Source organism: Haliaeetus albicilla, chromosome 1, assembly GCF_947461875.1.
Source record: "Haliaeetus albicilla chromosome 1, bHalAlb1.1, whole genome shotgun sequence".
In the NCBI taxonomy this organism is placed as follows: Eukaryota; Metazoa; Chordata; class Aves; order Accipitriformes; family Accipitridae; genus Haliaeetus; species Haliaeetus albicilla.
In genome coordinates, this window is record NC_091483.1 from 68,562,596 (window position 1) to 68,589,283 (window position 26,688).

Here is a 26,688-nt window from a genome sequence, read left to right on the forward strand (position 1 = left end):
TCGCAAGTTCAATTATTTCCCTAATGATAATTGTGTTTATTGCCAAGTTTCTTTGTAAAGGTGTGTCGTTTTACATACCTTTAAAAGAAGGACTTTTTGCTTGGACAATGTTCATGCCAACCACTTGTGTTACAAAGCTGTCATTTACCCCAGCACAGTGCCTGTATTAAGTGTGCACCTCGGCTTTCAAAAACACAGATTCGCTTCTTAGCATTTTACTACATAACCACTGATAAGAACAGTCATCTTTCTTAACTAATATGGCTGAGAACAACATATATATATGGATGTCTGTGTTCAAGACAAAGACACAGGCTGTTTCACTTCCAGCCACCTACAAAGACAATGACTTCTCTGTATAAGATGGAGAGTGAGGTAGCGAGAGTACAGTCTGCGGAGGATGTGTGCTGTGACCTTTCTCTGCTTTCCTGGGTGGGTATATGTAGAGTTTCATATGTTGAATGAATTTCTGAGTTATTTTTAGCAAATGGCTTATTTTCATGTTTAGTCTGAGGTTAAGTAGAATCTGAAACTGAATTAACAACGTTTGCCATGAGCAATTTTATTATAGATCTCGATGTTACAGTCACCATGTTATATTACAACAGAAGAGGTACAAAAGTGAGCATGAAGACAAACTCTTGACCTATAGTCAGAAATGACCTATTTGAAAGTATTGGTATGTGTCTGTGTTGATGCATCTAAGTAGTTACATAACAGAGTGCAAATAAAAATACATTTCACTTAATGTAAACATTAAGGGTGAGGTCTTGGGTGTGGTCCAGCTATGCTCAGTGCAGGCCTGTGTATTACAGAAAAAAGGTTTATCTAGAAATGCTCGAAATTACACCAGCTTGTGCAGTTCCATAAAGATGCTTCACACTCTGGGTAGTTACTAAAACATACAGCATTATAACCTTCTGCCTGTGGGATCATAGAAGCCTCGGTCTGCCTAATGAATTGGCAATTGCTGGTTACGCTGGCACTGCAACACCTAGGAGTATATCTGCAGCAAAGCCTGCTCTGTTCTCTTAGTATCAATGGCACCGTGCAAAGGCACTACAGCCATGGCCGCAAGCTGGCCTCAGATCTTTGTTTTGTTATGAACACTGCATTCGACTATGCATACGAGACCAGAAAAATAGAAATCAAAGGAAATCAATGAAACCTGCTCTTTCACTGTACTATGGCATGTCCGTGCTTGTGAATCATGCACTGCAAGGCATCACCTTTCACCTCAGAAACTGAGGTCAAGAGAGACTCCTTATTGTGGCAACCTTTTGATGTTTGTCTCTATTCCAGTGGATGGCCAAGCTGTGGCCTGAGGGACCTTTTATGAAAGTTGGAAGGCTTACACTTGCTGCTATATTAAGAATAAAATGTAATCTGAACTGCAATAATGTTTCCAGTGGGATTTTAATGGGGCTGTCTGAGTCAGTCTTGCTATTTTCTCTCCCCAGCTACACACTCAACACATTCTTACAGATGCTGGCAACCCTCTGAGCGGTTTCTGGTCTTTTCTTGGCCCAGCTCAGCCATTTCCCCACCAGCTGGGGTGTGGGATGCGATGCCCATTAAAAGGTAAGAACCGCTCTGCCTCTTCCATCACTCGCTTTACCTGCTCAGAGGTGCCACAGTGCCTGGAGGGACATGGTTTACACCATGTGCCACTGGGCAATGTTCCCCTCTGGGGGATGTTGCACTGGGATGCAGGGAGAGTGTAGCATGCTCCGGTCATTTCCCATCCAGCCTTCCAGCGGGGAAGAAGCCGAGTGCTGATAGGAACAAGTTCTGCCTCTGCTGGAAAGTCTCTTTCTTCTCTGTGCATGCCCCAGGGAATCCCTGCTCTGAGCCTCTGGGCACAAGGGGAGCTGTACAGGAGGGAGCAAAGCAGGGCGAAGCATCTGCCCTCAACCACTGAACATGCCCCCAGCCCCTCTGAAATAGTATGTTTGTGTGCGTGGGTGTACAGTAATCACACCTAAAGTATCATCTCCTGCTACTTGGCTGCTAGGATCACAGTAAGGATTTCTGGTTATGGACCCTGTACACACCACGCTATAATTTATCACTCTAAGCTATGTAGCCACATCTTTCCAGCTTTATACACAACCAATGGAATTCTTCAGTAGTGCGGAGGACTCCGTTTCATGGGTTTGCTGTGGTGTTGGTGCAAAGTCTGCAGTCTGTGTGGTCAGGGTTATACACACACTGAAGGAGCTGAACTGGCCTGTGGTAAGACACAAACCCAAACATTTAGTAACTACTTCGCAAGCGCAACAGAATAACTCCACAGCTACTAAATGCAACGTGAAAGTCAAAGCGCATCTTACACCTCTGCTTATCAAGTGGGTGTCTGTTCTTAGGATAATTTCGTTTTAGATCTTGTTGCACAAAGATAACTTTGGTGTTTATAGGGGCTAGGGACAAGAGCAAGTGAGTACGGAATAAAGTAGGGTGTGAACTCACAGCATGTCAGCTGTGCTGTGATAACAAAAATAATTATGAAAAAGAAGTAAGGTCTCTTGCATGGAGTAGGGAGTTGCTGCCATGCTGGAAATTCACCATCTTGCTTGCTTACTCAGTGGTAACCCCTATTGCTACAATGTAAAGCTGTTGCTAACAATGTCAGGTATGATTAGATTTTTTGCTAGAAGTACATCCAGTGAATCTATTTTTTGAGTTACTTCTGGAAGACACTGCTGACATGGACAAAAGCAAGAGAAAATGATCAGCATCAACTGCTATGTGGCGTGAAAAGCCAGATGCTCAGCTGATATGGATCACACGGTTCTGTTTGTGATGACTTCAGGGGAGTGAAGCTAACTTACATGGTCTATCTTGAAGAGTTTTACTGCACATGTAAACTACTTATTTTATTGTTGCTCTGTATATAAAATAGCAAAATTAATTGTCCGTGTTGCTTTACACAGTTGTTTATGTATGTGTTAGTTGAGGTCTGACAAAACACCCTACTTGTTATTCTATTTTAAGAAGCGGGTTGTGAGCCACAGCAACGAGTGTGTCAACAACTCTTCATGACGTGTTACAGGTTTCTCCTTGCGCTGAGCCATGAGGGATCTAAGCTATTACATATTTCCCCTTCGTCTCTGGCCCCTTAGCTTATTTCATCATAGGCTGAAATAATCTGTACCTACTTACAGGTCCTGGGAATATTGGTTAAAGGCTGCATTTACTCGAAGAGAAAGCGAGTACACGAACATCACAATTTGGCAGATTTATGCACCACACCAGTGTTAATTTTTTCACAATGTGCAGAGCACCCATTTATCACGTTCAGCAAATACCTAAACAGGAATATATTGCTCCGCTTTCAGTATTAAAGTCCTGTCACCAGATAAAGCATTTGTCTCCTTTGCAGATCAACTTTTCCTTATTTAAAACTAATGTCATGAACTCAGTAGTTTATAGAAATATTTGTTTACTTTGGAAATGTTCTTTTCCAAGCATGAGTTCTTTGCTCTGAAAAGCTGTTCCTGACAGATAAGATATGAGTAATATTGAACCTTTGCTGCTTTTCTAATGTCACTAAAGAACACTTTTGCTCTGTGTGAAGGTCTCTGAACCCACACAGAGGGATAAAGGGTCTTAGGCTTTTGTATCTCCTCAGCAGGCAGATATCTTAGGCTTTTGTATCTCCTCAGGCAAGTCAGAACTTGGGCTGCTGTTTCCCAGACTCTGGTTTTTCTCTCCTGACAATGCTGAATTATAGTAATTAATAATGCTTATCATGTCTCATGTCTCACTCTCTGACAAAGCAGCTGGACAGAAATTAAGCTCAAACTATAGCAAAGGAAGTACGGACCATCCTTGACATACTGTGTTATCTGCATGCAGCAGGGAGGAAAGCTGCCTGTTTGGTTCTGATTTGTAGGTTTTTGTTGAAGGAAGCTGGATTGCTCCTTCCCTGAAGGCAACTGAACATGCTCAATGGCAAGCGCAGGGCAGAGAGCAAGCCCCGGCCCCAGTGAACACGAGGTCTGCAGCCCGAGAAGAAGCCCCTGCGAAGCACACAGCCACATCGAAGGGATGTGACGGCAGTAAGAGGGGAGTCTGCTCCAGCTTGCTGTAAACCTATGTTAAGTCAAGAGGGAGATGCAATATTAGTTTTACGTTAGCAAGTTGTCACCAATAAGAGCAGGTAATTACCTGTAATTGTCTTCACAGGTGATCTTAAAGTTTCGCTCTTCTAAGATGCTTGTTAACCTCTTTATGGAATGACCCGAGCAGGACTCACTGGAGAGAAAAGTCTTCCGTTACTCACATTCCTTGTGTGTACAAGAAGCTCAGCTAAATTCCACACTATGTCACTTTGCTTTATTTCAGGTAAGATTCTTTAAAAGCTTGTTTGCTAATGTGCTGTAAAGTCCATTGGGTTTGTAGCGTTTTGCCTACCATTAGGCCTTTTCTGGTAGAAACTATGTGATGTTCAGTTGTGCATCTTGCACAAGAACTTTGTGCAGGAAGATACCTGGGGGAAATAACTCAGTTCCATTCACAGTTCAGTGTGCTTTAGAACTGCTCCAAAGCTGCTGGTGGCTTCCATCCACAGCAGCACGATATAAGGCTCGTTCAAATTTGTGGAGGGACAAAGGGATCAAGTCCTCTGTGTGATGAGAAAGGGCCAATCATGAAAACCAGCAGCTAAGGCCCAGGTAGGATGTAAGACAGGAGAAAGCAGATAGAAAACATGGGAGGCAGCAGGCTACAGGCACCTCCGATCTGTTTGACTCAGTCTGTGGCTGCTGGTACTCTATTTTGACAAGGGGCTGTTTCAACCACTTTTCCACTGGTAGGAGTCCTAACCTGTGTATTTTTTTCCATGGTTTCATGAAGCATGTAGCAATGTCATACCTTTGAGATCATTATCTCTATGCTTAGTTTGCTTGAAATGGCCCAAGGGGCCCCAAAGCTGTAGTGAGAGGATTGACAAATGTCATAGGTACAGACAGAGATACTGCAAAAGACTTGTTATCTCAGGATAAAAATAATGTCCTGGTCCAAAGTATAGAACACACATCAGGGCAATAATACAATACTGGGGCAATTCCAGTTCCTAACATATGGTGTTAATGGAAAGCAGAGCCAACTCTTCTGTGTTCACTAGACTTGCCAGATGTTATCAGTGATTCAACATGGAATACAAATCAGAAGATAAAAGGAATGCATATTATTGGAACCATCCTCCCTCTTTCTCCTTGGGAGTAAATAGAAAATAAAAAGGAAACTGCTGTGAGGTTGGCACAGGAGGAGGATGTGTCAAGAAGGCTGGCAGGGCACTGGGGTGTTGAAGCTATTGAGGAGGAACATAATGGCTTTTCTGATGCTGGGAAATCATGGGAGAAAGGATCAAGTGCCATGTCTGGGGAACTAATGTACAGATTACTCAATGTCCTTTTCTTCAGCAAACCTCTATGCAATGGGCCACAAAAGTATGTCTGGCATGCTGACCACAGGATAGATGCGTGCCTGTGAGCTGTGATAGATACGTCAGCTTGTGGGGCAAAGAGACACTTCTGGGTGTCTGGGCTAGGGCAGGGGTTGCAACACTGGAGCTGGTACTGTGTCAGACACTGAGGCTGCCTGAGCAAGGGTCTCTGCAGGGTCCACACTCATTCCCGAGTTGCACTGCATCATCACAGCCTGCTTCCTGACCCACAGCACCAAAGCTGCTGCCCCTGTCATGAGGGGTCCTTAGGAATGGGAAAAACCATGGCAGTGCGTTATAACCACATGAACCACAGAACCGGCTCTGAAGATAGGGATCAAGGCACTGAGCCTCATGCTCAGTGCTTGAAATGCGATAGATCTGAAAATGAATCTGATTGGGATGAAAGATGTCACTCAGAAAGGCTCGGATGTGATTTGAGGTCACTGTTCTGGTATCAGTAAGTACATGGTAAGCATTTAAACTACAGATTTGTTATTAAAAATCACAGAATCATTTAGGTTGGAAGGGACTGCTTGAGATCATCTAGCCCAACCAATATCTGCTAGAGTAGGTTGCCCAGGACCCAACTGGGTTTTGAGTATGTCCACAGATGGAGACTCCACAACCTCTCTGGGAAACCTGTTCCAGCATCTGAAATTATTTTATCAAAAATGGTTCTGCTCAGCATAATTATACTGTTCCTGTGGACAAATGTATTTTCCAGCTGTTCACCCTTGCAAACGCAGCCTGCTCTGTGACTTCAGTGCTGCACCCATAATAAAGATCTGTAGAGCTCAGTGGGGTTGGAAGGAATTTAAAGGTCATGGGACCTCCTGAAAGCAAGGAAAATGTCATTGTGTCTTAGCTATAACGGTTCAGCAGTACCTACGAAAAATACTGAAGAAAACAACAGTACAAGTGTTATTCTTTCCAGTAAAGTAAGCAGCTAGGAGAGTGAATGTAGAGCGGGTTTCATGAGCGGGTTTAAGACAGTGTCACCATTAGACAGCCACTCGTCAGAACTGAGCTGTGCCGTCTGCCTTCTACACACTGCTTGTCACTTCGTACCGGTGTGACTTACCTTTGAGGTCCACCAATGTCATGCATAACCCAAATGTGTATTGCAGAGACTTTATCTGGATTTAGGTTAAAGATCTCAACACTTCCAAAGATGCTGTAAGAATGGGACATGAAAAAGCAAAACATTCTTGATTATCCGAGAAAGACGTACAGAGTAAGTTCCCCAAATCCTAGTGCTTATTAGTGCTGCTATTATTCTCAGTGAAAGAAAATTATCTTGCCAATGGATTTTCATAGACCATTTAATTGTCTTACGGTAAAATATTTTCTCCTTATTCTTATTTCACTTTCAGGAGAACTTTTGAAACTGTCTACAGACTGAAACAAGGTGATGTTTTGCCATCCTTAGTGCCTTTTCTCCTGTTAGGTTTGTTGGCTACTGATTTGGTTTGGTGCAAGGGAAATTAACATGGCTATTCCCCCGACCAGCATATTCTTCACATTTCAACACTATTCAAGACTGCACTTCCAGCCAGGTAACCCAAGGAATAACAGTCTGGAGGGGTAAAATCTAGTCAGCTCCATGGACAGTTAGAAATGTGTCATTCATGTGTAATGAATAAATAAACTCTATTAATAAAGCTACTTTGTGTAGTAAGAGCATACTGGATACCCCACCCGCATACCCTCTGAAGGATTTCAATTATAGTCACTGTATAGAAGGAGTTAAGTGAATCAGCTCTACAACAGCTGGTGGTTTCAACCCCTATATGAGTTTACCAAAATCCATTTTGCACTGGGACTCACTGGCAAAGACATGTTCACCAGCATGCAGGCCCCACAGAGACATGAATGGTAGCATGCTGAGTAAATACCTGCTGTTTCTGAAAGCTCCAGCTTCTATTGATCCATTGAGCATCACTTGAACCACACCACATGCTGCTTCTGCAAACTGAACAAAACAAATGGACATTTTACTCTGACACTACGTGCAGCGCCATGTCAGATTCAGGGCTAGTACAAATTACTGTAACTTCTTCGATGTCATCAGAACTGACTTACACAAGTAGAAGATCTGGCCAATATTTTTGCAGAACACGTCAGTGCAAAAAATAAAAGCCTCTAAAGGCTATGGCAAAACTGTGATAAAGCTGCATTAGCCAGTTATGAATTTGCACTCTGAGGTTGCATGGGATTAGTATAGCAACTTTGCTGTCACTGCTGTTTTCAGTATTTATAGGGCTTTCCAGAGCCCCAGCACCTACAGCTCTGATGGGGCTGTAGTAACATGGAAAAATCCTCAGACTGCTTTAACTCAGGCGGTGAGGATGAGCCAGAACAGAGGTACTACTAGTTTAAGGACACGCAAACTATCGTGTATTCGTTACCTTGTGACTTATGCTCTGTGTTGTTTGGTGGCTTAGGATTTTTCTCCCCAGTCGTTTTAGTAAAACTCATCACCAAGATTTGTTTGATTTGATTTTTAAATTACTGGATCGTGTAATCACTGCTCTTTTATTCTTTAAAACTTATGTCCAAATATTCAAAGATTACTAAGGTTACAACACAAAGTACCCACTCTAGATATATAATCCATTGGTAAGATAAAAATTTTTTAAAAAGCTTGACACAGGTGACTGTACTTATCAAATCTTCCAAGTCCTCTCACATCTAAACAATGTGGCTCAAACTCAGACCTTGATAGCTGTGAAGTTGCAGGGCATTTTCATTATGTATAACTTTCTAATGTAATAAGCATGAATTTTAGTAGATCTTAAATTTATTTGGACTAGAAAACCTACAATTGAGCAAGCCTGACTCTGTATGGTGGTTTATCCCTCTCAGGCTCTGTAACTGAGAGGATTAACAAGAACATAGAAACTGTTTTGAGCTTGGAAAACTTATGTACACTAGTTTACCCCCAAACAATTTTTTTTTTTTACAGTGAGTAGACTTTTTCTTATGTACACGAGAGCTGAAGTGTACAGGAATGCTTGTTTTCCACCTGGGCAGTCATCTACTAATAGTCATATCAAGGGTGAAGTCTTGAGAGACATGTAAAATTAAACTGATACAGGAGAGTGGTTTTTTTCTGTAAAGTGCTGACTCAACAAGGCCAGGCTAACTGCTTAACTCAGACTAGCAGGGTCTCATTCATGTGATGGGAGTTTGCACGTGCATACGGGTGGGTACGTCATAAGAACCTTGCCAGATACCGTTGCGGGAGGATGTACTCTTCAGGTTTATGCCGGGAAGGTGCAAGGGGATTCTCAGCTCCTTGGAAAATTTCTCTGCCAACTTGGGCACTGCTCTCAACATTAACGTGCTAGAATGTATTTTATTTTAGCAATTTCAGTCCTGTGATTTAATTAAGGTGGTAATTATTATTGTTGTAAGTATTATTTGCAAAGCTCTAGCTGTCTGCTGAGTGTTATTCTAGACGCTGGCACACAGTCTCTGTCCACCAATAAGAATGCCCAAACTACAGTGACATGAAATATTGCACATAAAATATGGGACCTTGGAAATACAAATTTCCAACGCCATGATTTTGAGCACCTGAAACTAAAGCTCATGTGAAGTTTTACTATTCCATGTTTTAAATCCAATCTGAAAACTCACGTTTTTGGCAGTGTCAGAAACTTAGTGCCTTTCAACATACTTGGATTAGGGGAGATTTATTCTAGATCTTACCATCTTGGATGCCATTTTCCAGAACACAGAGCTAGGGTTGCTCTCACATTCACTTCGTTTTGGACAAGATTCATAGTTGATTCCTGAGAAGAAATACGTTTATAGAACAGCTAAGGTTAGAATGAATATTGTTGCAATGTTTATACGGCTTTGAGAGCTGATTAACGATGGCAAAAAGATGAGCGCCCTACCAAAGCAAGAAGGCTACATGAGGAAAGGGCTCTAAGAGGAAAAGGAATTTGCATGTGTTCAAAGGCTTTCCTCTTTGCTCACACAGGTTTCAGGGAGGCAGCTGCAGGCCCTGCATGCAAATAATTCTCAGAAAACTGAGAAGGGAAAACATGCAGGCCTAAATGTGGGAAACAGGTTGGCTCTTGACAAATACTGTCCTATTGCACAGAAAAACTAACCTTTGCCCAAAATTTTCAGTAATTCCATCCCAGTTTAGAGGTTGCTAACCTTAAGCACCAACCCAGGAGTCATGAGGGCAGCTGCCCTCATGCTGCCCCTGCCACTTTGACTGGCCTATGGCCAGGACCTTTTTGAATGACATTCTCGTTTTGCAGTGTGTCCCATAGAAGTCACAGGAAGGAAGCAAGTAATCTAGATAAAGAGGTCTAGATGTGACCATTAGTCCAAGCAGCAACTTGGTGTTTTAATAACAGCCAAAGCTGTGTTTTTTAAATTAACCTGAGAACTAGTATTATTTCAGTCTTCCATAACATGGGACAGAAATACAGTTAAGGTTTTAAACTAAATTACAAGAAAAGACTATATGAAAAGGCTTGTGTTTAGGTCTAGATATGTAAGAGAAAAGAATAATCTGGAATTCCACTGTTCATATTTGTTTTGCAAAAAGTAGGACTTATTACCTGGGGCAGAAGAGTCTCCACACCATGAAACCCTATCAGCCATATAACCCAACAAGGTGTCCTCCAAGGTAAGGAAATTTTGATTGGATTTTGTATAACGATGAGCGAGGTCATATGTCTTGCTCCAAAACAGTGACTGTGAAATAAGGTACAATGTCTAGTAAGTGTTACTTATACTAGAGCTGGTCAGGAAATTTTCCTGGAGAAAACCAAAAAGTTTTCATGATAATGAAGGAGTTTTAGTTTTTATTGAAATGTTGCAAGTTCACCTTAGTGGGTCAGTTCTTATTTCTGCAGCCCACACTTCCATTTCCAAAATCTTTTGGGTGGTCATTTTTTGTGGAAATGGATGTGTTCAGCCTGTAAAGCATTTTGAAAGAAAGATTTTGACTTGTTCTCATAGGATATATACTTAATTTGTTGTGTGATTTTGAACTGCGCATGGAAGAGCAGCTTTTTGGAAGCTGTGTCCCTCTGACAGCATGATAGCATGCTCCTTATGGAGAGCCGTATGCTCAGGGAACAGGGACATCTCTGTCACTTCAACCCAGTACTGAGGTTTGAGGCAAGCCTCACACACGGATGACTTCCAGAGACAGAGAATGAACAGGGTTACTGGGGTCCAAAGGTGATAACTGCGGGACTATTGCAGTAGGTGCAAGAGCAAAATATCCTCGTCGACTGCAGACCCTCACAATCATTATGGACAAGATCCCGTCACTCAGAGCACTCCACAGGCATGCCATCCCACAACAATCCTACTTAAGCAGCCCACCATGCATTGTACTGTTACCTTGTTACAGGGTATAGGATGACTTGCTAACTCCATTAAAGGCTGATAATCTTCTGACGTAATATTACAGGGATCCTTGTAAATGAACGCATGTTTTAATGATTCCCATATTTTTAGGCAATCCTTATCTCTGCCGAAAGATTAAAACATAGTTAATTAGTATTTATGAGTATTTATGGCTGTGAAAGGATCTCCTTCTGTTACGGTCAAACACTATGGATCAGATTTTAGAAGAGTTCTAACTATGCTCAGGCACCAAAATATATTATCCATTAAAAAAGCAGAATATCTTCAGCAAATTAAGTAAAACTGAGGAATGAGCAGTTCTAAAACATCTTTCTCTCTCTCCTGCATTTTAAATTACTGGTTATTGCAATATCTGAATGTCCTCTATGTTTTTGTCCCTTAAAAAGATCAGTGCTGATATCACATAACCAGAAGATCAAATTTCTTGATTATTCATACCGAATCACAAGAAGCAAATGTGGCAGACTATAACTTGTACATTTTAAAATTATGGCTGAAGGATTCTGCCTCCTCAGGTACAGTGAGCCAAAAATGTGCCCACGTGTCTCCCTGCAGAGTGTTCAACCCTGCAGAAATAATATCTGTAATTTTATCTAAACCAAAAGCAGGGGTCTGGCTGTTTTGGACCTGATACTATTTTCATTTATGCACTAATTTGCAGCTATTGACTTTGGTGGAGCCACAGCTGATTTGCACAGGTATAACCAAGATCCAGATCAGGTGCTTGGTCTCCAGCGGGTTTTTTCAGTCTCCTCCTGATCCTCCGCCACATTACAGGTTCTGGCCCTTTTGCTCTCGCTGGCATGAGTCAGAGGAATTCCACTGAATTTAAATGGGGGGAACTGCTTCATGCCACGACACAACCCTATCACCTCAGCCTACACTTGTTTCTTAAGATGCTGCTTCATCAGCCTAGGAAATAAAGCACCTCCCTGCTGACAGAAGCAGGGCTCCTTTTGTGCTACCAAGAGGAAATCTGTTGCACAGTGCAGGTAAGCAACCGTATCTCTGTACTGAAGTAGTGCCATGCTCCCTTCCTGAGGCTGCAGCATACAATAACATTTGGGATGGCTCAAGACATTTGCCTTCTTGTACTTGAGGTAATGAATGAAAACTTTGCATTAAGATATTTCATAATTATTGTCTGTCTAGTATGTGTTTTCAGGGCTGTCCTCCATGGGTGCCCTTTCCTTTTTCCTCATGCTCCCATAGTTTCAGACCCACGCAGAAAGCCTGCCCCTCTCATCACAGCAGTGACAGTAATGCAGTGATTCTGCATCCTTCTCTTCCCTATTTTATGTAAATTTAAAACCCTGACTGCATTATCCTGCTGTCTGCCTGTCTGAATGGAGCTATTCTGACTGTCTTTGACTCATCCACTCTTTCTTCACTGTTTGCAATCAGCTCCCAGTGTGTTCCCACTAAAAGCCATTTGAAGAATGGACTTTGTTTTGTGTGAAGAAACCAATGCCTTCAGAGCGCTATAAAAATAGCACTGATCAGTTAGTATGGGACAGACACACAGCTGCAGGCTTTGTTACTAGTTGGTACTTGGGTAACATGTAGGATGTGGAATTTGATTAATCTTAAAAATAGTCCTAAAAGGATTAAGAAAAACAGTAGTAATTCATTGAAGAGTTACAAACACTTTCAAGTTAATCTTCCCTACAGTTGTGTGATCTCATTCCAGCTACTGAACTTGATCACGATTTCTACCGAGTTCCCATTTGAGCATCAGAGGGGCAAACTGGAACGCAGAGAGTTGAGCTGTTTGTATTACATGAGCCGTGTCTAAACTGTGGGACCCAGAGCCACTTGTCAGCTCCTGGCTGTTTCCTCGGTGTCTGGACATGAACTCTCTTCCTTCCCTTCCTAAGCCTTACAGAAAATAAAGACCACACGAGTAATAAATCTAACTTAGCATTATAGATGATAGTGGTTATTGGGAGGTCATACCACCCTTGGTGGTCACTACAGGAGGTTTCCATGCCCCAGCTTCTTCCAGTCGTCCTCAGTGAAAGGTCTATGGTGGATATGGCCTCACCTTTCACTCCTGGGCCAGCCAAGTGCATCACGCTGCAGAGCTCTATCTGGGCTGCCGATATCCCGCAGCCTGACCTTGCTGATTTAAAACGAGCTTGGGTATTGCCACTGGACAGTGCTGTCTGAAACACAGCCAGAGCCTGAGGGCAGGACAAGGCAGGCCAGCCTGGAGGGTCTCCGGCCGTCTGGCCAACCGGGGCAGTTCTGGCCACATGCTGAATTTAATTTCTTACCATGCCAGTCTGTTACAGGGGCAGCCCCAGCTGTGTTAGGGACCATACCTCTGGTTTATATGAACCAAATTTACCTCCAGGTAAGTAAGGACTAATAACAGTGATGATTTTTTACTGGGCTATTGTCTGTTATCCAGGAGCCTAAAGGCACTTTCAGTTATGGTCACTGTGGAAGTAAGAAGCCAAACTGCAGGTGCTCTAGGGAGCAGTTATTGCTTTGCTGTTGCACTGTCATGTCAGGGAGTATTCACATGTTTTACTTAGCAGAATTTAACTTGGATGTATTAAATTTTCTCCTGGAGAAGCCTGTCTCTAGCTGCAAACTGTGGAAGTAACCCACAGAGACCATCCTCCCAACTTTGGTACTTCATTTAGGGGTTGGGAAGTTGTAAATACCTCTCCCTGCCACATAGGATGACAACATCACCACACTGAATCAGCCAAAAGAGAAGGCTCCTGCTGATTAAGGGGTGACATTACAGAAGAGGTTCCTGTCCCCTTTGCTTTGCATAGCCAACGGTATCGTAAAGAGAATTTGTAGGGCTTGGCTGTAAGCACTGGTACATCTCACAGACATTTATACGGCTCACACTTTCTAATCTGTCAAATGATTTGCCCTACTAAGAAGACTTTTTTTTTAAGCTGCTCCTGAAATCTGTTATATGTAACAGTATTAACAGCTACAGGTGACAGCTGGTTACCTGGTCATTTATCCTTTCGTACTGCAAAGTTTTTAAGCTTGGTCTCAGAAGACAAAATATTTTTCAAAGAATCATAAGAAAAAAACTGGTTTTTTAATTCCAAGCAGAGAGGTAAGTGATAGACACAGTACAAAGCATTTCTGCTGCTGGACTCAAGTCATGGCCATGAGAAGCACCAAGCAACAGCCATCCAGGTGATTCACGATCCTGCCGCGCCAGCTTGATGAGTCACAAATTCAAAGCATCAGTTTTCTAGCATTTCAAGACACCAAGCTCAGCACTTGATGACGTGCATGGATGTCACCCATATCTGAGAGAAGAGTCTTTATCTGCAGTCCTGGCAGCGCTGAGCAAAACTATATGTTTAATGTCATAGGAGTGGTAGGGCTTAGCCTTCAAATGGGGAAAGCTCTCCTACAGCTGGTAATTGGTGTGGTACTTTTAGTTGTACCACATGGAAGAATGATAAGGCATGAAGATGAGCTTTTACAGAAACCAGGCAATTTCAGCATTGTTTTAGAAATCAAAATACAGACCTTCAATGTAAAAAAACACATACAAAAGCTAAATAATATCTCATTTTTGCTGTCCTTACCTATCAACTCGTATATTTTTACAACTGAATAAAAATAATTCATTTATTTGCCTTTAGAAAGCTTTTTCTCTGATATGAAATACAGGTTTTGCCTTACATCTCAAAGAGATTACCAGTCACATAGAACTATGATTTTGGTTGATATATGAAAAAATAAGCAGTGAGAAGACTTTAGGATTTGTTAATCCCAGCTCCAGGAAGATATGCCACTCCTTCCAGCCTCACTATTGAGGTAGACACTATTAATAAAGTTTCGCCAGTCCCTTTTTCCAGCACAGCAAGAAAATATTTGTCTGGCGTGCAGCATTTAACTCACACTGAGCAGAGGTAAGAGCAGAGACCTGCTGTAGCTCTGCGCCTCCTGAAAACAATATGAAAAGTCTGCTGGCATTTGGTATGCTAAAAATTCCAGCAAGAACAGTTTCAGGTTGAAACAAGAACATCTACCTTGCCAAAAAATGCCTGAGAAGCAAACTGTCCTCTTAAGGCTGCTCCCAGCTTCTCATTGGGAAGTTCTCAGTCACAGAACAGACTAATTTAATTTTCTTTCTTGGTTTACAAAAGAAAGGAAGGGTTCAAAGGAGATCAACAGTCTACTAGTTAATTAAATTTATCTAATTCAGATGCAGGAGTCCATGGTGAATACGCTTATGTACCACACTGCTCCAGGTCTCGTGTGGTCTCCATCTCTGTTTTTTGTTTGTATGTTTTGAGTTACATATTAATTCTGCATTGTATCTGCAAATGTCATATCTTTATGTATAATGGATTTCTTCCTTTGAGGCTAACTTTGTTTATGTTGATATATTTAAGGCCTTTTATTCTAGTACAGAATCTGAAATATTTAACCCAAATTTAGTGACATGTAAAATAAATATACTCTAATTTTATGTTTAAGTTTTTCAATTTTTTTTTTTTATGAATAGAGTTTAGGAAATGCTGGTAAATATGAAATAATAACTATCAGACTTAGAAGGAACACTGTGAAACCTGCTGTAAACTCAAGAACTGAACCTACAACCCTTTCTCTGGAAAGCGAGGACTGCAGAACTTGCCTTATGACCTTTTGGAGGCAGAGACTATATCCTGCACTCACTACAGCATTGAATAAGGGCTGGGATACAAATAACCATGAAAACTACATTTCCTTATTAAATCCAAATGTTATATACCCTGCAAAGCATATCCTGCATTTGTCCTTACATTTGGGTAGAAGTTGCATTTTCCAATGAATTTGAGTATTTCTATGCATTTACCTTTTGTATGAATATCACATTAATCTATCAGATGGAAGCTAGGGCCAAGAATATTTCCATTAGCAGCTATCCTAGCAGCCAAACTTTAATGTGCATATTAGAAAAATGGCAGCTTCTGCATCATTATCTCTTGCACATCAGTACACTGGTCTGGCTAACCTTGAAAGAGTATCCTTTCACTTAAAGGAATGGGATGGCATTGAGCTACCTGGGAAATCACTATTAATATAGATCTTTTCTTTCTTTACTTTGTAATTTATTTTTTGTTCTGTAACTGGACATGACGGAGCAAATTCATCCGCAATTGAAATCGATTTAATTGGTATAATATCAAGGATAAGTTTCATTCCTGCTGATTTCAGTTACACCATGAACAATGTCTTCCTTTCAGTTCAGCACTGGACTGACACTGGATGCTAAAAACACCTTAAGAAGGGCAGTGTTTCCTTGGGCTGTGTTGCCTCTAGTTTTTTACTCAAAAATTTGAGAGGGATGCTTCAAGTATGGGACCCATTTTAAATTTACAAGTGAAAAATGACTTCCAGGCTTTGTTCTGGAGAACTCAATCGACTCTGCCCATATATTGTTCAAATCACTCTATCAGGCAGAGACACTTCCCTGTTGAGACATGGTCTCCCCTGCAAGCAATAGCAGCTTTTCCAAGGTCCTCTGTTTTCTTTCTAAAACATGACAATGGCTTCAGGCCACGCTCAGATTTTAACTGTGGCTCTGTGGTGAGGCTCTGAAGATAGAGCTGGAAACACTCCCCTGAGCCCTTTATTTAACTGGCCTTCGCAGGGATCAAACCCCACCAGCAGCTGCAATTCGTATAAGAAAATCCTTCTCATTTGCTACGACCATTAGCCAAAACAGTAATACACATGTGCACCTAAGCACTCAGAAATCTGGCTCTTTAAAAAGTCAGTGAGAAGTTTGTGGTTATAGCAAAGCTCCTTAAAGTCGTAAGACCAGTTCACACTCTGCTGGGAGTCTAAGGCATCATCTTCACCTGTAAAAGCCCAGACGTTTCAGAAAGAGAACGCATATCAAAGGATCAAAATGGTGTAGCAATATTTCTGCATCTAACAGACCCATCTTTGCCTGTGTGTCAGTTTATTTCCCTCTTTTAGGCAAACTGTGATGGCTGTAGAAAGTGGTGCAGTTTATGCATCCATATTCAATTTGTTTTTTCACGTGAGCTTACGAGTAGCTATGTCTTTAAGTTGTCAAAAATTATGCAATGAACAATAACCTTTGCGCCTGTGTTGAGAGGACGCCCTCTGTAACCCTGAATCCTTTTGCTACCTTTTTTGCCCTAAACAGTTCTGGTTTTTCTTCTGCCATCCCTTCCCTTGTTCCAGCCTTGCCGTGTCTCGCTGCTGCTTTGGAGCAGCTTTTTTCGGAGCCGCTGCCAAGCCCAGCCCAGGCAGCTGTGGTTGGGCTTCTCTACAGTCAACTTGAGCCGTGGGTGCCAGGAGCCAAACACAAGGAGAACACTGCCATCACGCGGGAGAAGGGACTTCTCGGGAGCAGCAGCTGAGGTCAACCCCAAAGGTCTGCGGTTCTTCACGCCAGATGACGGCCCGACCCATCTCTCCAGACCGCTGAGTTGGAAAATGGGTACCTGCGTACAACGGATCAGCTTCGTTCCTGTTACTCTAGCACCTCCAACCTCCCACCAGGTATCTTTGCGCTAAAAATTCCAACAGATGAGAATTAAAAAGGTTAGCCAATATGCTGTCATCGCTGAGGATTTGAGGAGATTACCGTCTGCTGCTTTTAGCATTAGGATAATAGAGGGGCAAAACTACCAACAGAAAGGATGAAGGAAAAAAAATCATGGAAGAGCTGTCAATCTCAACGTCTTCAATGAGCACTAGCCACTCGCTACCCACTTAGTTTAATTATTCCAAAGTGTCTGCCGCCATAACATTTATGGTAACTGACTTTTTTTCAATATGAGAATGATACACTTGATTTTTTTGGCAGCTTGATTTTGTAAGTATTGCTCTCCGTTAATTAAATAGTTCAAAAGCCAGTAAAGAAAGCACCAGAGGAACTGACTGAGGATAAGAGACAGCGATCCAAAACTCTGCCTCAGAGAAAGACGACTTCTGGAAAGGTTGCCTGTAGGCAGCGCAATTAAATTCCCCACAGCAGAGGTGGGGGAGTCTGGAGGTCTGAAAAAAAGAAGTACAAGGTGAGATTTCCACTGGGTGCACCTCAGGGCTGTGTATGTTTGTGTACGAGGAATGACATGGAACTAATGATAGCTCCTTGTCATGCCGGTCCTTCACCTTTGGCAGGAATGAGAAGGTTTTAAGGGCAGGTGTACTTGTGGCTTCGGTTTATAGCTCCTGGAGTATTTTATGTGAGTTGGGAATCAGTGCTCCGGACAACACTAAGCCTTATCACCCTTCCGGGAAGGGTTGAGCCAAGAGGTAGCAGCTATAAACCAGTGAAGAGTTCATCTACATAAGCAGATTTTTTTGTTGGCTGGATTTCAGCTTTCCTGGGTGAAAAAACAAGCTGCTTAAGCAGATGGTATTTTCAGCGATGCTCTATATGTGGGATGCAGCCTCTAGAAGGGCAGAAGTCTCACCTAGACTGCATTTTGACAGAGGATCATAGTTGCTCTACAGTTTAAGCTTCCAAGTGAGGGCCAAGTCATCAACAGATGAGAGGGAACAAATTTAAGCTGGCACCTTACCCCTTGATTAGTGTATTTTTAGTATTGTTTTATTTTTAATATTAAACTCGGAAAAACATTTCTGTAAGAATGATCTAAATAAAAGTACGTTATAGCAGGGAAACACTCAATGGCTTAACGCAGCTGCATTTTTTTTTTCCCCATAACATGAATTTGCAGTACATTGGGGTTTTTTTATAGAACTAAAACTGCTGGGATGTGGCATAAATGCAGTAAGTTTTCAGTAAGTCACCATCTTCAAGGGTGACGTGTGTCAGTAGGACAAGGACAAGGGAACAGATTGGAGATTTAGTACAACTGTGAGTGAGCTCCTTGCTAATACCTCACTTTGGTGTCATCACCTGGGAAGATGGACTGCATCTTTAGCGTCTGTTTTTACCCTTGGACACTTGAGGGAGATTTTTCATTTGACCTGAGAGGGAAAAAGGATCTATTCCTCCTATCCCTATGGATAAGCAGAGTTATATTTCCCCACGGTGCTCTGAGGTGTTAAACAGTTCTCAAGTTTTAACCATACCTTAGGAATGACAGATGAACAATAACGCCTCTGAGCACGGCTGCTTTCACTGACATCTTTACAGATGTTACAGGAGAACTGAAGCAGGGAGAGGTGGGAGGGAACAGGATTCCTCCTTTCAGCAACAACAAGCTCTTACATTGGCTCATCTAAACATTTAATAATTTCAGTCCTAGGGTGGTGCTATAATTTAGACAGCCACCAACCATTGCTCTGTATAGCCAATTCTATAAAATCAATAAACAAGAGAGAAGGCAAAGAACAGACAGCTAACTGACTGTCCATGACTAAATAGCTGCATAAAGTTGCAGTAGAAAACTAAGTTGAACAGTATTTCATCAACAATTACTTCTGATTAATGTGTAGAAGGCCAGTGCAGACAGAATGATATTCTCTCTGGTATCTGGGATTAAAACCAAAGGAGACTTTCACTGCAAGGAAATTTTAATATATGATGGTGGGATAATTGTGATGCAATATGTGTAGGCTGACCCAAATGTGAAAAATTCTTTGAAATCCTACGGAATCTTGCAGTAAGAACCATTAAATATCTAACCACTGTTACATAAATGTAAGAAGTTTGAGTATATGAAGAATAGATAGTAATTTAATAACAATTTTTATTTGATTAATATAGACAACAGACAGATGTTGACATATGGCTGCCAAACTGAGAGAGAAATTCTGATCTCAACAGCATATCTGTACCTCAGAAATACATCAATGTTGGCCATGGAAAAAAGACAATGCATCTTTTGACACCTCCCCCTTATATTTGCAGGATACTCTCAGACTTTGGGTTGCTGTTGTCAGTGGAGTTACAGCCTGGGAGGATAAGTTTTCTGCGCAGAGCTGAGTATGAGCTTTGCACAGAATTGAATGGCCTTTCATAGTCTAGCATTGATGTTTATATTCCAGAAGAGCAGAAGTAAATATGTTGCTGATTAATTACCTCAAGAACAAATAAATGACAGCTACCCACTGTCATATGAACTTGTCTCTTGCTAATGAGAAAACTATTTCTTTCTAATGAACTGCTTCTAGAAAGAGATGACAAAAACCCCAGATGGAGCTCTATCTTATAGCCCAGAATAGTTATGGAAACTAGCCTTAAACAGCACAAGGACTCATTTGAAGGCCCTACCTCTACATCCTAAAGTGCTAATAACTATCTGTGCCTGCTAAATGTTATATTCCAGTTCCCCGTTAAAGCTCATTAGAGCATATTTCAGTGGAAGTGTACCTCTGAGAAAGACTCAATTGTTAATGTTTATAATGATTATATCTTAGTTACCAAGAAATTACAGGAATTGGCACATGAAATAATAGGGAGGAAAATACTAAGAGCGTACACTGACGCATTGTAACAAATGTTCTGACTCGAGCATTTTAATAAGCGGTGTGTTATTATGATGATACAGTGCCCATCTTAATACCAAGAAACAAACCAAAACCAGGAACAGATATCACCACTGCCACTACAGATAAGCCAAAAAGTTTATGCATCACTGTTTGTCCTAGTTACCCAGTAACCTAGCTATCCAATGGACCTCTTGCAAGCCTAAAAGCATCTTCTAAGAAATGGAAGAATAAGAAGACACCTCTGGAGATCATCTGATCCAACCCCCAGCTCAGAGCAGGTTGCTCAGGGCCATGTCCAGTCAGGTTTTGAATGTCTCCAAGGATGGAGCCACCACAAAGTCGCTGGGCAACCTGTTCCACTCTTTGATCACCCTCACAGTAACAAAAGGCGGTTTTTTTCTTATTTTTAAATTGAATTTCCTGTATTTTAATCAGTGTCCCTTGCCCTCTGTCCTGCAACTGGACACCACTGAGAAAAGCCTGGCTCCCTCTTCTTTACTCCCCCCACCAGGTATTTATACACACCGGTAAGATCCCCCTGCACCTTCCCTTCTCCAGGCTGAACAGCCCCAGCTCTCTCAGCCTCTCCCTGTATGTCAGACACTTCAATCACCTTTGCGGCCCTTCACTAGATGTGCTCCAAGTATGTCCATGACTCCCCTGTACTGGGGAGCTCAGAACTGGACCCAGCACTCCAGATGTGTCTCACCAGTGCTGAGCAGAGGGGAAGGATCACCTCCCTCCACCTGCTGCCAACACCTCTCCTTGTCCAGCCCAAGATACCACTGCCCTTTGCCGCAAGGGCACATTGGTGGCCCACGTTCAGTTTGTTCACTAGGACCCCATGACTTTTTCCACAGATAGATAGTGCAAATAAAGCCATTTGTTTGCTCTGGAACCACAAGAAATGGTGTAACAATTCCTTTTTTTTTTTTTTTAGAAAGTGTACCTAAAAGAAAAGGAAAGAAAGCTAAATCCTTTGCAGTTTGATGTATATTAAATTGAGAAGCTTTAGAATTCTGCAGTGCACTCTAATAGGGGTGCTAATGCATTATGACTTGGTAGTAGCACCATACTCTTCTGAAGACTGTGATTCAGTAAAAGCTTGTCTTATGTAAGGCATTTTTTCCTCCTGAAAACACAAATCTCAGGTAAGTTTGAATAGAATGTCATGGTTATATAAAATAAAGCAAAGGTTTTTGTGACACTGAATCAAATCATGGCTGTTGTTTAGTGCTCTGCTTGATGTGAAAGTGTTAACAATCAGTGAACGGATTCAAGGAAATTAAATTAAAAATGCCTAGCAAAGCATGAAGGCAAAAATGCAGAAGTAAGCATACAACAACAAACCCCAGATTTCTTTCTGGAAGAAATTATGCTGTAAGTGCAATAGTATCTCACACAATATCATGGTTCCATATGTTCTTTTTGACAAAACATATCTCCATCTCCACAGGCTGCAAAGGCATGGAAAGACAAAATGCACTCATGATCATGAATTCAGGAGACAAAGCTCTCCTGAACGTGGCTCAACTTTTAGTAAATTTAATGGAACTGGAGACTGTTAAAATTTGTTATACAGGAATTTGCCTCTAACTATAGAAACAACATTAGTTGGTCTAATTGTATTTAAGGGGAAAAATCTATGTTTGTCCACACAACATTACATTTATTGAAGTTCTATGCTTTGCATCTTCATCACTGGGTTTTTGCACTGCTTAGTCAGACACAGTAGGATTGCTGGGCCTGAAAGTCACATACGTTACTGAAATGGCTCCCTGTCTGCATCCTTGGTGCTCTCTCACTGGCAGAGGTTAGACAAAAAATAAGCTGGCTCGACTTCAGCCATTTTTAAATAGCAGGTCTTTGCAAGCTTGGCTTAGCTTGGGTGAATCAGACTGAGAAGTGACTGCAGATCTGAGGGCGGAGTCATCATTACCTGGGAATGAAAAATCTCCTGAGCCACGAACGTGAGATGAGTTTATTTCTAGATTGAAGAAAAAGCATTGTTTGCATTTTGGGGATCAGCAACTATGACCTTTTAGACAACGCGTCTTCTCCCCTCCCTTCCCAGGTCACAAAGCGCCGATCGTATCTGACCTCACCCTGCCAACTCAAACACGGTGAAGAGGGAAATTAAACCAGTTACCTTCGTATCAACAAGTTTCGTGCTACATCTGCTGCCACCTGCTCTCCCCCAGCAGGCATGAAGGTGCAAACCCTTCATAAGCAGCATCCTCCGAGCGACGGGTAGGTCACGGGCTCGCCCCAGCGCTGCTCTTCCCAGGGATCCGGCGCCGACCTGGCCCGCACAAGCCTGGGGCTGGCGAGCATGCAGCTCCGTGCACCCCATCGCCCTTCCCTCCTCTGGTTATACCGGGGATAAAGTCTTGTAAACTGAAATTTGCGCTGCGGGAGACCCGCAGTATGAGCAGTGCGAGGGTTTTGTTAGCCACCAGGGGGTGTCCGCATCACTGGGAAAGAGGAGACGGAGGAATTGGAGGCCAAATCCTTTCTTCAGACCAAACTGCCTTCGGGCTTTATTCAGACAAAACTACAACACATACCAATGGCCATGGTTGATGAGCACGGGATTTTTGCACGACTAGTGAAAGCAGAACTTGCAGCTTTTGTTAATGCTGAAAAAAAGACAAGACTACTGAGCGGTGACAAAGTATCGCTTTAGCTCTGTCATCTGGCAGCAGCCAGTTTTCCAGGGAAGGCAAAAAGGAATACTGCTCTTTAATGTCAGTATCTAGCTGTGCAACTCTGTGTGCAGGGAACAAAACCCCTAAAGCCTGCTGCCATACCATCCACATTTTTCCCTAAAGAAATAGGCTAATGTTGCAAATGCATTATTTAAGCATTTGGTATTCCCTGCCTCTTTCTGCTGAAGTTTGGCACAACAACAGTTCTACACAGGAGGACTAACGGAGGAAACTGTATGTGTACAAATTATAAGAGTCATCCAGCCAGCAGGAGAAATAAAACCGAGGACTGTATTGCACGCAGGCAGTTAAACAAAATTATCACCAGCAGGTGCTTTATACAGTACCTGAGAATTGCTCGTTAGCGAGCAAATTCGATTCAGCACCTGAACATTTTGATGATTTTGGAGAATAAGCAAATCAACAGGATAAAATCTGGTTGCATGAGCTGCTCACAAAACTTGACTGCAGACAGCAGCAGTCTTTCCAGTGACCTCATTGGGCTTGTGTTCAGCCCACAGATCGTATCCGAAAAGAGAAGCGCATGACCAGGGTGTGCTGACTGTGTACGGTGTCCGGGGCTCCAGCAAGGTGAGGGAGAGTTCAAGGAGTAAAGCAGCCGTGATGGTGAAGGTGTACATTAGTATGTCCGTGGCCTTCTCACATGATTTATGGCATGCAGTTGCAAAAGCAGAGCTAAATGGGGGATGTAGATTTGTGGCCCCCATTAAACACATCTGTGATATCTAGAAACGTTATAAAGTCCATATTCATATGTCAACAATCCCCCTTTTTTCCAAAACCAGATAGCTATGGCACTCCAAAATGGAATAAATAGTCACACTAACTACTGCAGTAGAACAGATTGCTATTTCTAAAAAAAATGAAAATATTGTCAAAGATGGAACTTAGTGGCTCTGATATAAAAAGGGAAAAATATGAGGAAATGTCCATGAGTTTACTAAAAGCAGAGCTTTTTAAACAAATGCATATGTTGGTATAAGATTAAAAGGGCAAAACCAGACTATGGACAAATTTATGAAGAAATTAGAAGATTTCTAACCAAGGCAGTGAGGTTCTCATGGTGGGAGTAGCGGCAACAAAAGTCCTAACTAAGCATAGGACAGAGCTTGCTCAGCTCATAAGCCTCCCTGAGTTTCTGCAGTTCCCTGTTCCTGCTCCTTTTCTTTAAGTGCACCAAAGATCTCACGCAATGCAAGATCCAAGGCCTACACTAATGATGAAAAGGCATGGGATGAAAAATACAGGGCTCCCTGATGTATCCTAAAGGTACTCACTTTATTGTCAGAAAGTACCAGCAACAGAAGTGGTTGGTTACACGGCAAACTGCACTGAGCTCTGCAGAATCAGAAACGAGAAATCTCAGGTTGGATTCCCAGAAAAGCATCTACATTTAATTCTCTGTTTGGAAACCTCCTGAACATTTCAGGTGTACGTAAACTAGCGTATTTTTCCTTTTAACAGTGCTCTCTGTCTCAGATAAATTTGTCTCTTAAATAAAATAAAACAAAAAAGGGTCCTACTATACAGAAGTCATTTCATCTGAAAGAAAGTGAGCTCACAGCCAGGAAGCTATTAAACACTGTTGGATTAAGAATAGCACAAAATGATATGCCTTGTAAAAACAACCTTTTTAGAAAGCTTATGATCATGGCTTTGTGATTTTTTTTAAAAAGTGTCCTTGAAAGAATTGCTTAAACAAATGATTCCCAGGTCAGGTTCAGACTGTGTTGTGAATGAAAACATACGAGACATTGGCTGGAAACTTACTCACACAAAAGTGTTTTTTACATTTTCAGCACCCCAGTTTGAATGAAACAAGCAAAAGTAATACAGGCTATTAGGCTTCAAAATAATTTCAGATTTAAATATTGAGTGTATACTTCTTTAATAAATTGATGCGTGCTTTTAGAAACATGTGCATGACTTTGCAAAAGCTTCAGGCGCTTTTTAATTTTATTTGTAAGAAAAAACCCCTTCCCTTCACTAAACCAACCTAGGTGTTTAATGTGAAGCATACACTTAAATCTCTGCATGCTCAGGCCATGATTTTCCACATGCCCATTTCCCTTCAAATGCTGCAAATCAGCTTTTCCGTGCAGCACTGGACATCTGAGGCCAAGAGAAGTCCAAATGCAAGCAAACTGTGTACAGCTTTGTTTTTATCAGCTCAATTTAATGAAAACAAGAGGTGGCAATCATCTTTTTGGAGACAAGACCGCAACGGTTCTGTCACCTGGCCGAGGTGTGGGGCAGCCCCGCGGCGCTCAGCCCAGGGTCGTGGAAATGTCTGCCAGAGCCTTACCGAGGACACAGAATAGAGAGGCTGGTGCCACAGAAGTGATGGCTGGGTCCCTGCTGAGAGACCCTGCCTGCCCTGGATCCCGTCCTGAGGGGCTGAGTGTCCCCAGTACCTGCAGGGGACCCAAGGCACGCCTTATTTCATACTCTGCCTTTCCCTGCAGCGAAGGGATCAGAAAATCAGTTCTCAGCCCTCATACGCTACTGCAGACCTGGGCCCAGGGAATCTTCTTCTGCAGCAGAGGACGGTGGGCTGCTCGGGGTGTTACACTGCCTGCTGCCATGGCCTGAGCAGGGACCACCACTGGGTGACGTTTTGGCCTGGGACCGCCGTGCTGGCACTGCGATCCATCTGTACTTCTCCACGCAAGCTGCCTGTGTTCATTGCGACGTCTTACCCACAGGCTAAAAACCTTGGTTTTGGATAACGCCAAGGTATTTCTCAACACTTTTCTGACATCTTTGCCCATCCTACAAACGTGTGCCGAACCTTCTCCTTTTCCTCCCTCCTGTGTAGTTCTGGTTACGCGAATGCAGCGTCACATGTTATGGGATTTTCGGCAGATTGGCTTTATGGCGAATTGCCTTCACCTCCGCGCACTCAAACCTGCTAGAATCCAGCATTTATTTTAGCCATCTTTAAGGAAGTTGCGGAATGCGTTTGTGATTGATCCGAGTTTTGACCTAGGATTAGTACTGCTCACATTGGTTCAGCAGGTGGTTTCCTTAAGAAGCCACCACTCGGGCACGGGCAGTTGCTGTCCGAGTTTGTGCCTTTTGCTGCAAACCAGGGGTCTTACTCGGCCGATTCCTCTCTGCCACCGCAAACCTAGCGGTTGCGGCCGGGCGGAGGCGAGGGCCGGCACTTTTCCGCTCGCTTTACGCACCCAATGCGCGACCGAGACCACTACTCACCCCAGCTCAGGGTACCGTGCCATGACGAAGCTGTAGCATCTTCCCAGGATGACTTCTCGCAGGTTCTTAGTGGTCCCTCTGTCCTTCCACTTCAGCATTTTCGGAGCGACCTCCCGTCGCTCGCCGTGGGTCAGGACAGAGGCCAGCACGACGGCGAGGACCAGGGCGGCCAGCAGGACCACGATCCCCACCAGAAGGACGGTGCGCTGCCGGGTGCGGGCAGAGCCCTGCTGGAAGGGCATCCTGCCAGGCCCCCCCTCCTGAAGAGCGGCGACAACTGCTCTCCCAGCGCCCGGCCCAAACAGCCCTGCTCGCCTCTCACCGGGCGCCTCCCCCTCCCCGCCCCGCGACCAGCCCCGCCGGCCGAACCGGAGGACGGGCTGCCCCCCGCCCCCGGCCGGCCCCGGGGTCACCGACCACCCTCCCCCCCCCCCCCCCCCCGGGGTCACCGGCCGCCCCCGCTGCGGT

The 26,688-nt window shown here is 43.0% G+C and overlaps 1 protein-coding gene across 1 annotated transcript; it reads right to left on the reverse strand.

The window, feature by feature from the left end:
* Positions 1-537: 537 nt before the first annotated feature.
* LOC104325930 (ADP-ribosyl cyclase/cyclic ADP-ribose hydrolase 1) lies at positions 538-26,537 on the reverse strand. Its single transcript, XM_009930803.2, has 8 exons — positions 26,221-26,537; positions 10,832-10,961; positions 10,039-10,174; positions 9,167-9,249; positions 7,348-7,424; positions 6,534-6,626; positions 4,171-4,257; positions 538-2,230 (listed from the first exon to the last, which is right to left on the reverse strand). The coding sequence occupies exons 1-8, from the start codon at positions 26,460-26,462 to the stop codon at positions 2,149-2,151; spliced, it is 930 nt and encodes a 309-aa protein (XP_009929105.2). The 5' UTR covers positions 26,463-26,537; the 3' UTR covers positions 538-2,148.
* Between the last annotated feature and the right edge of the window lie 151 nt (positions 26,538-26,688).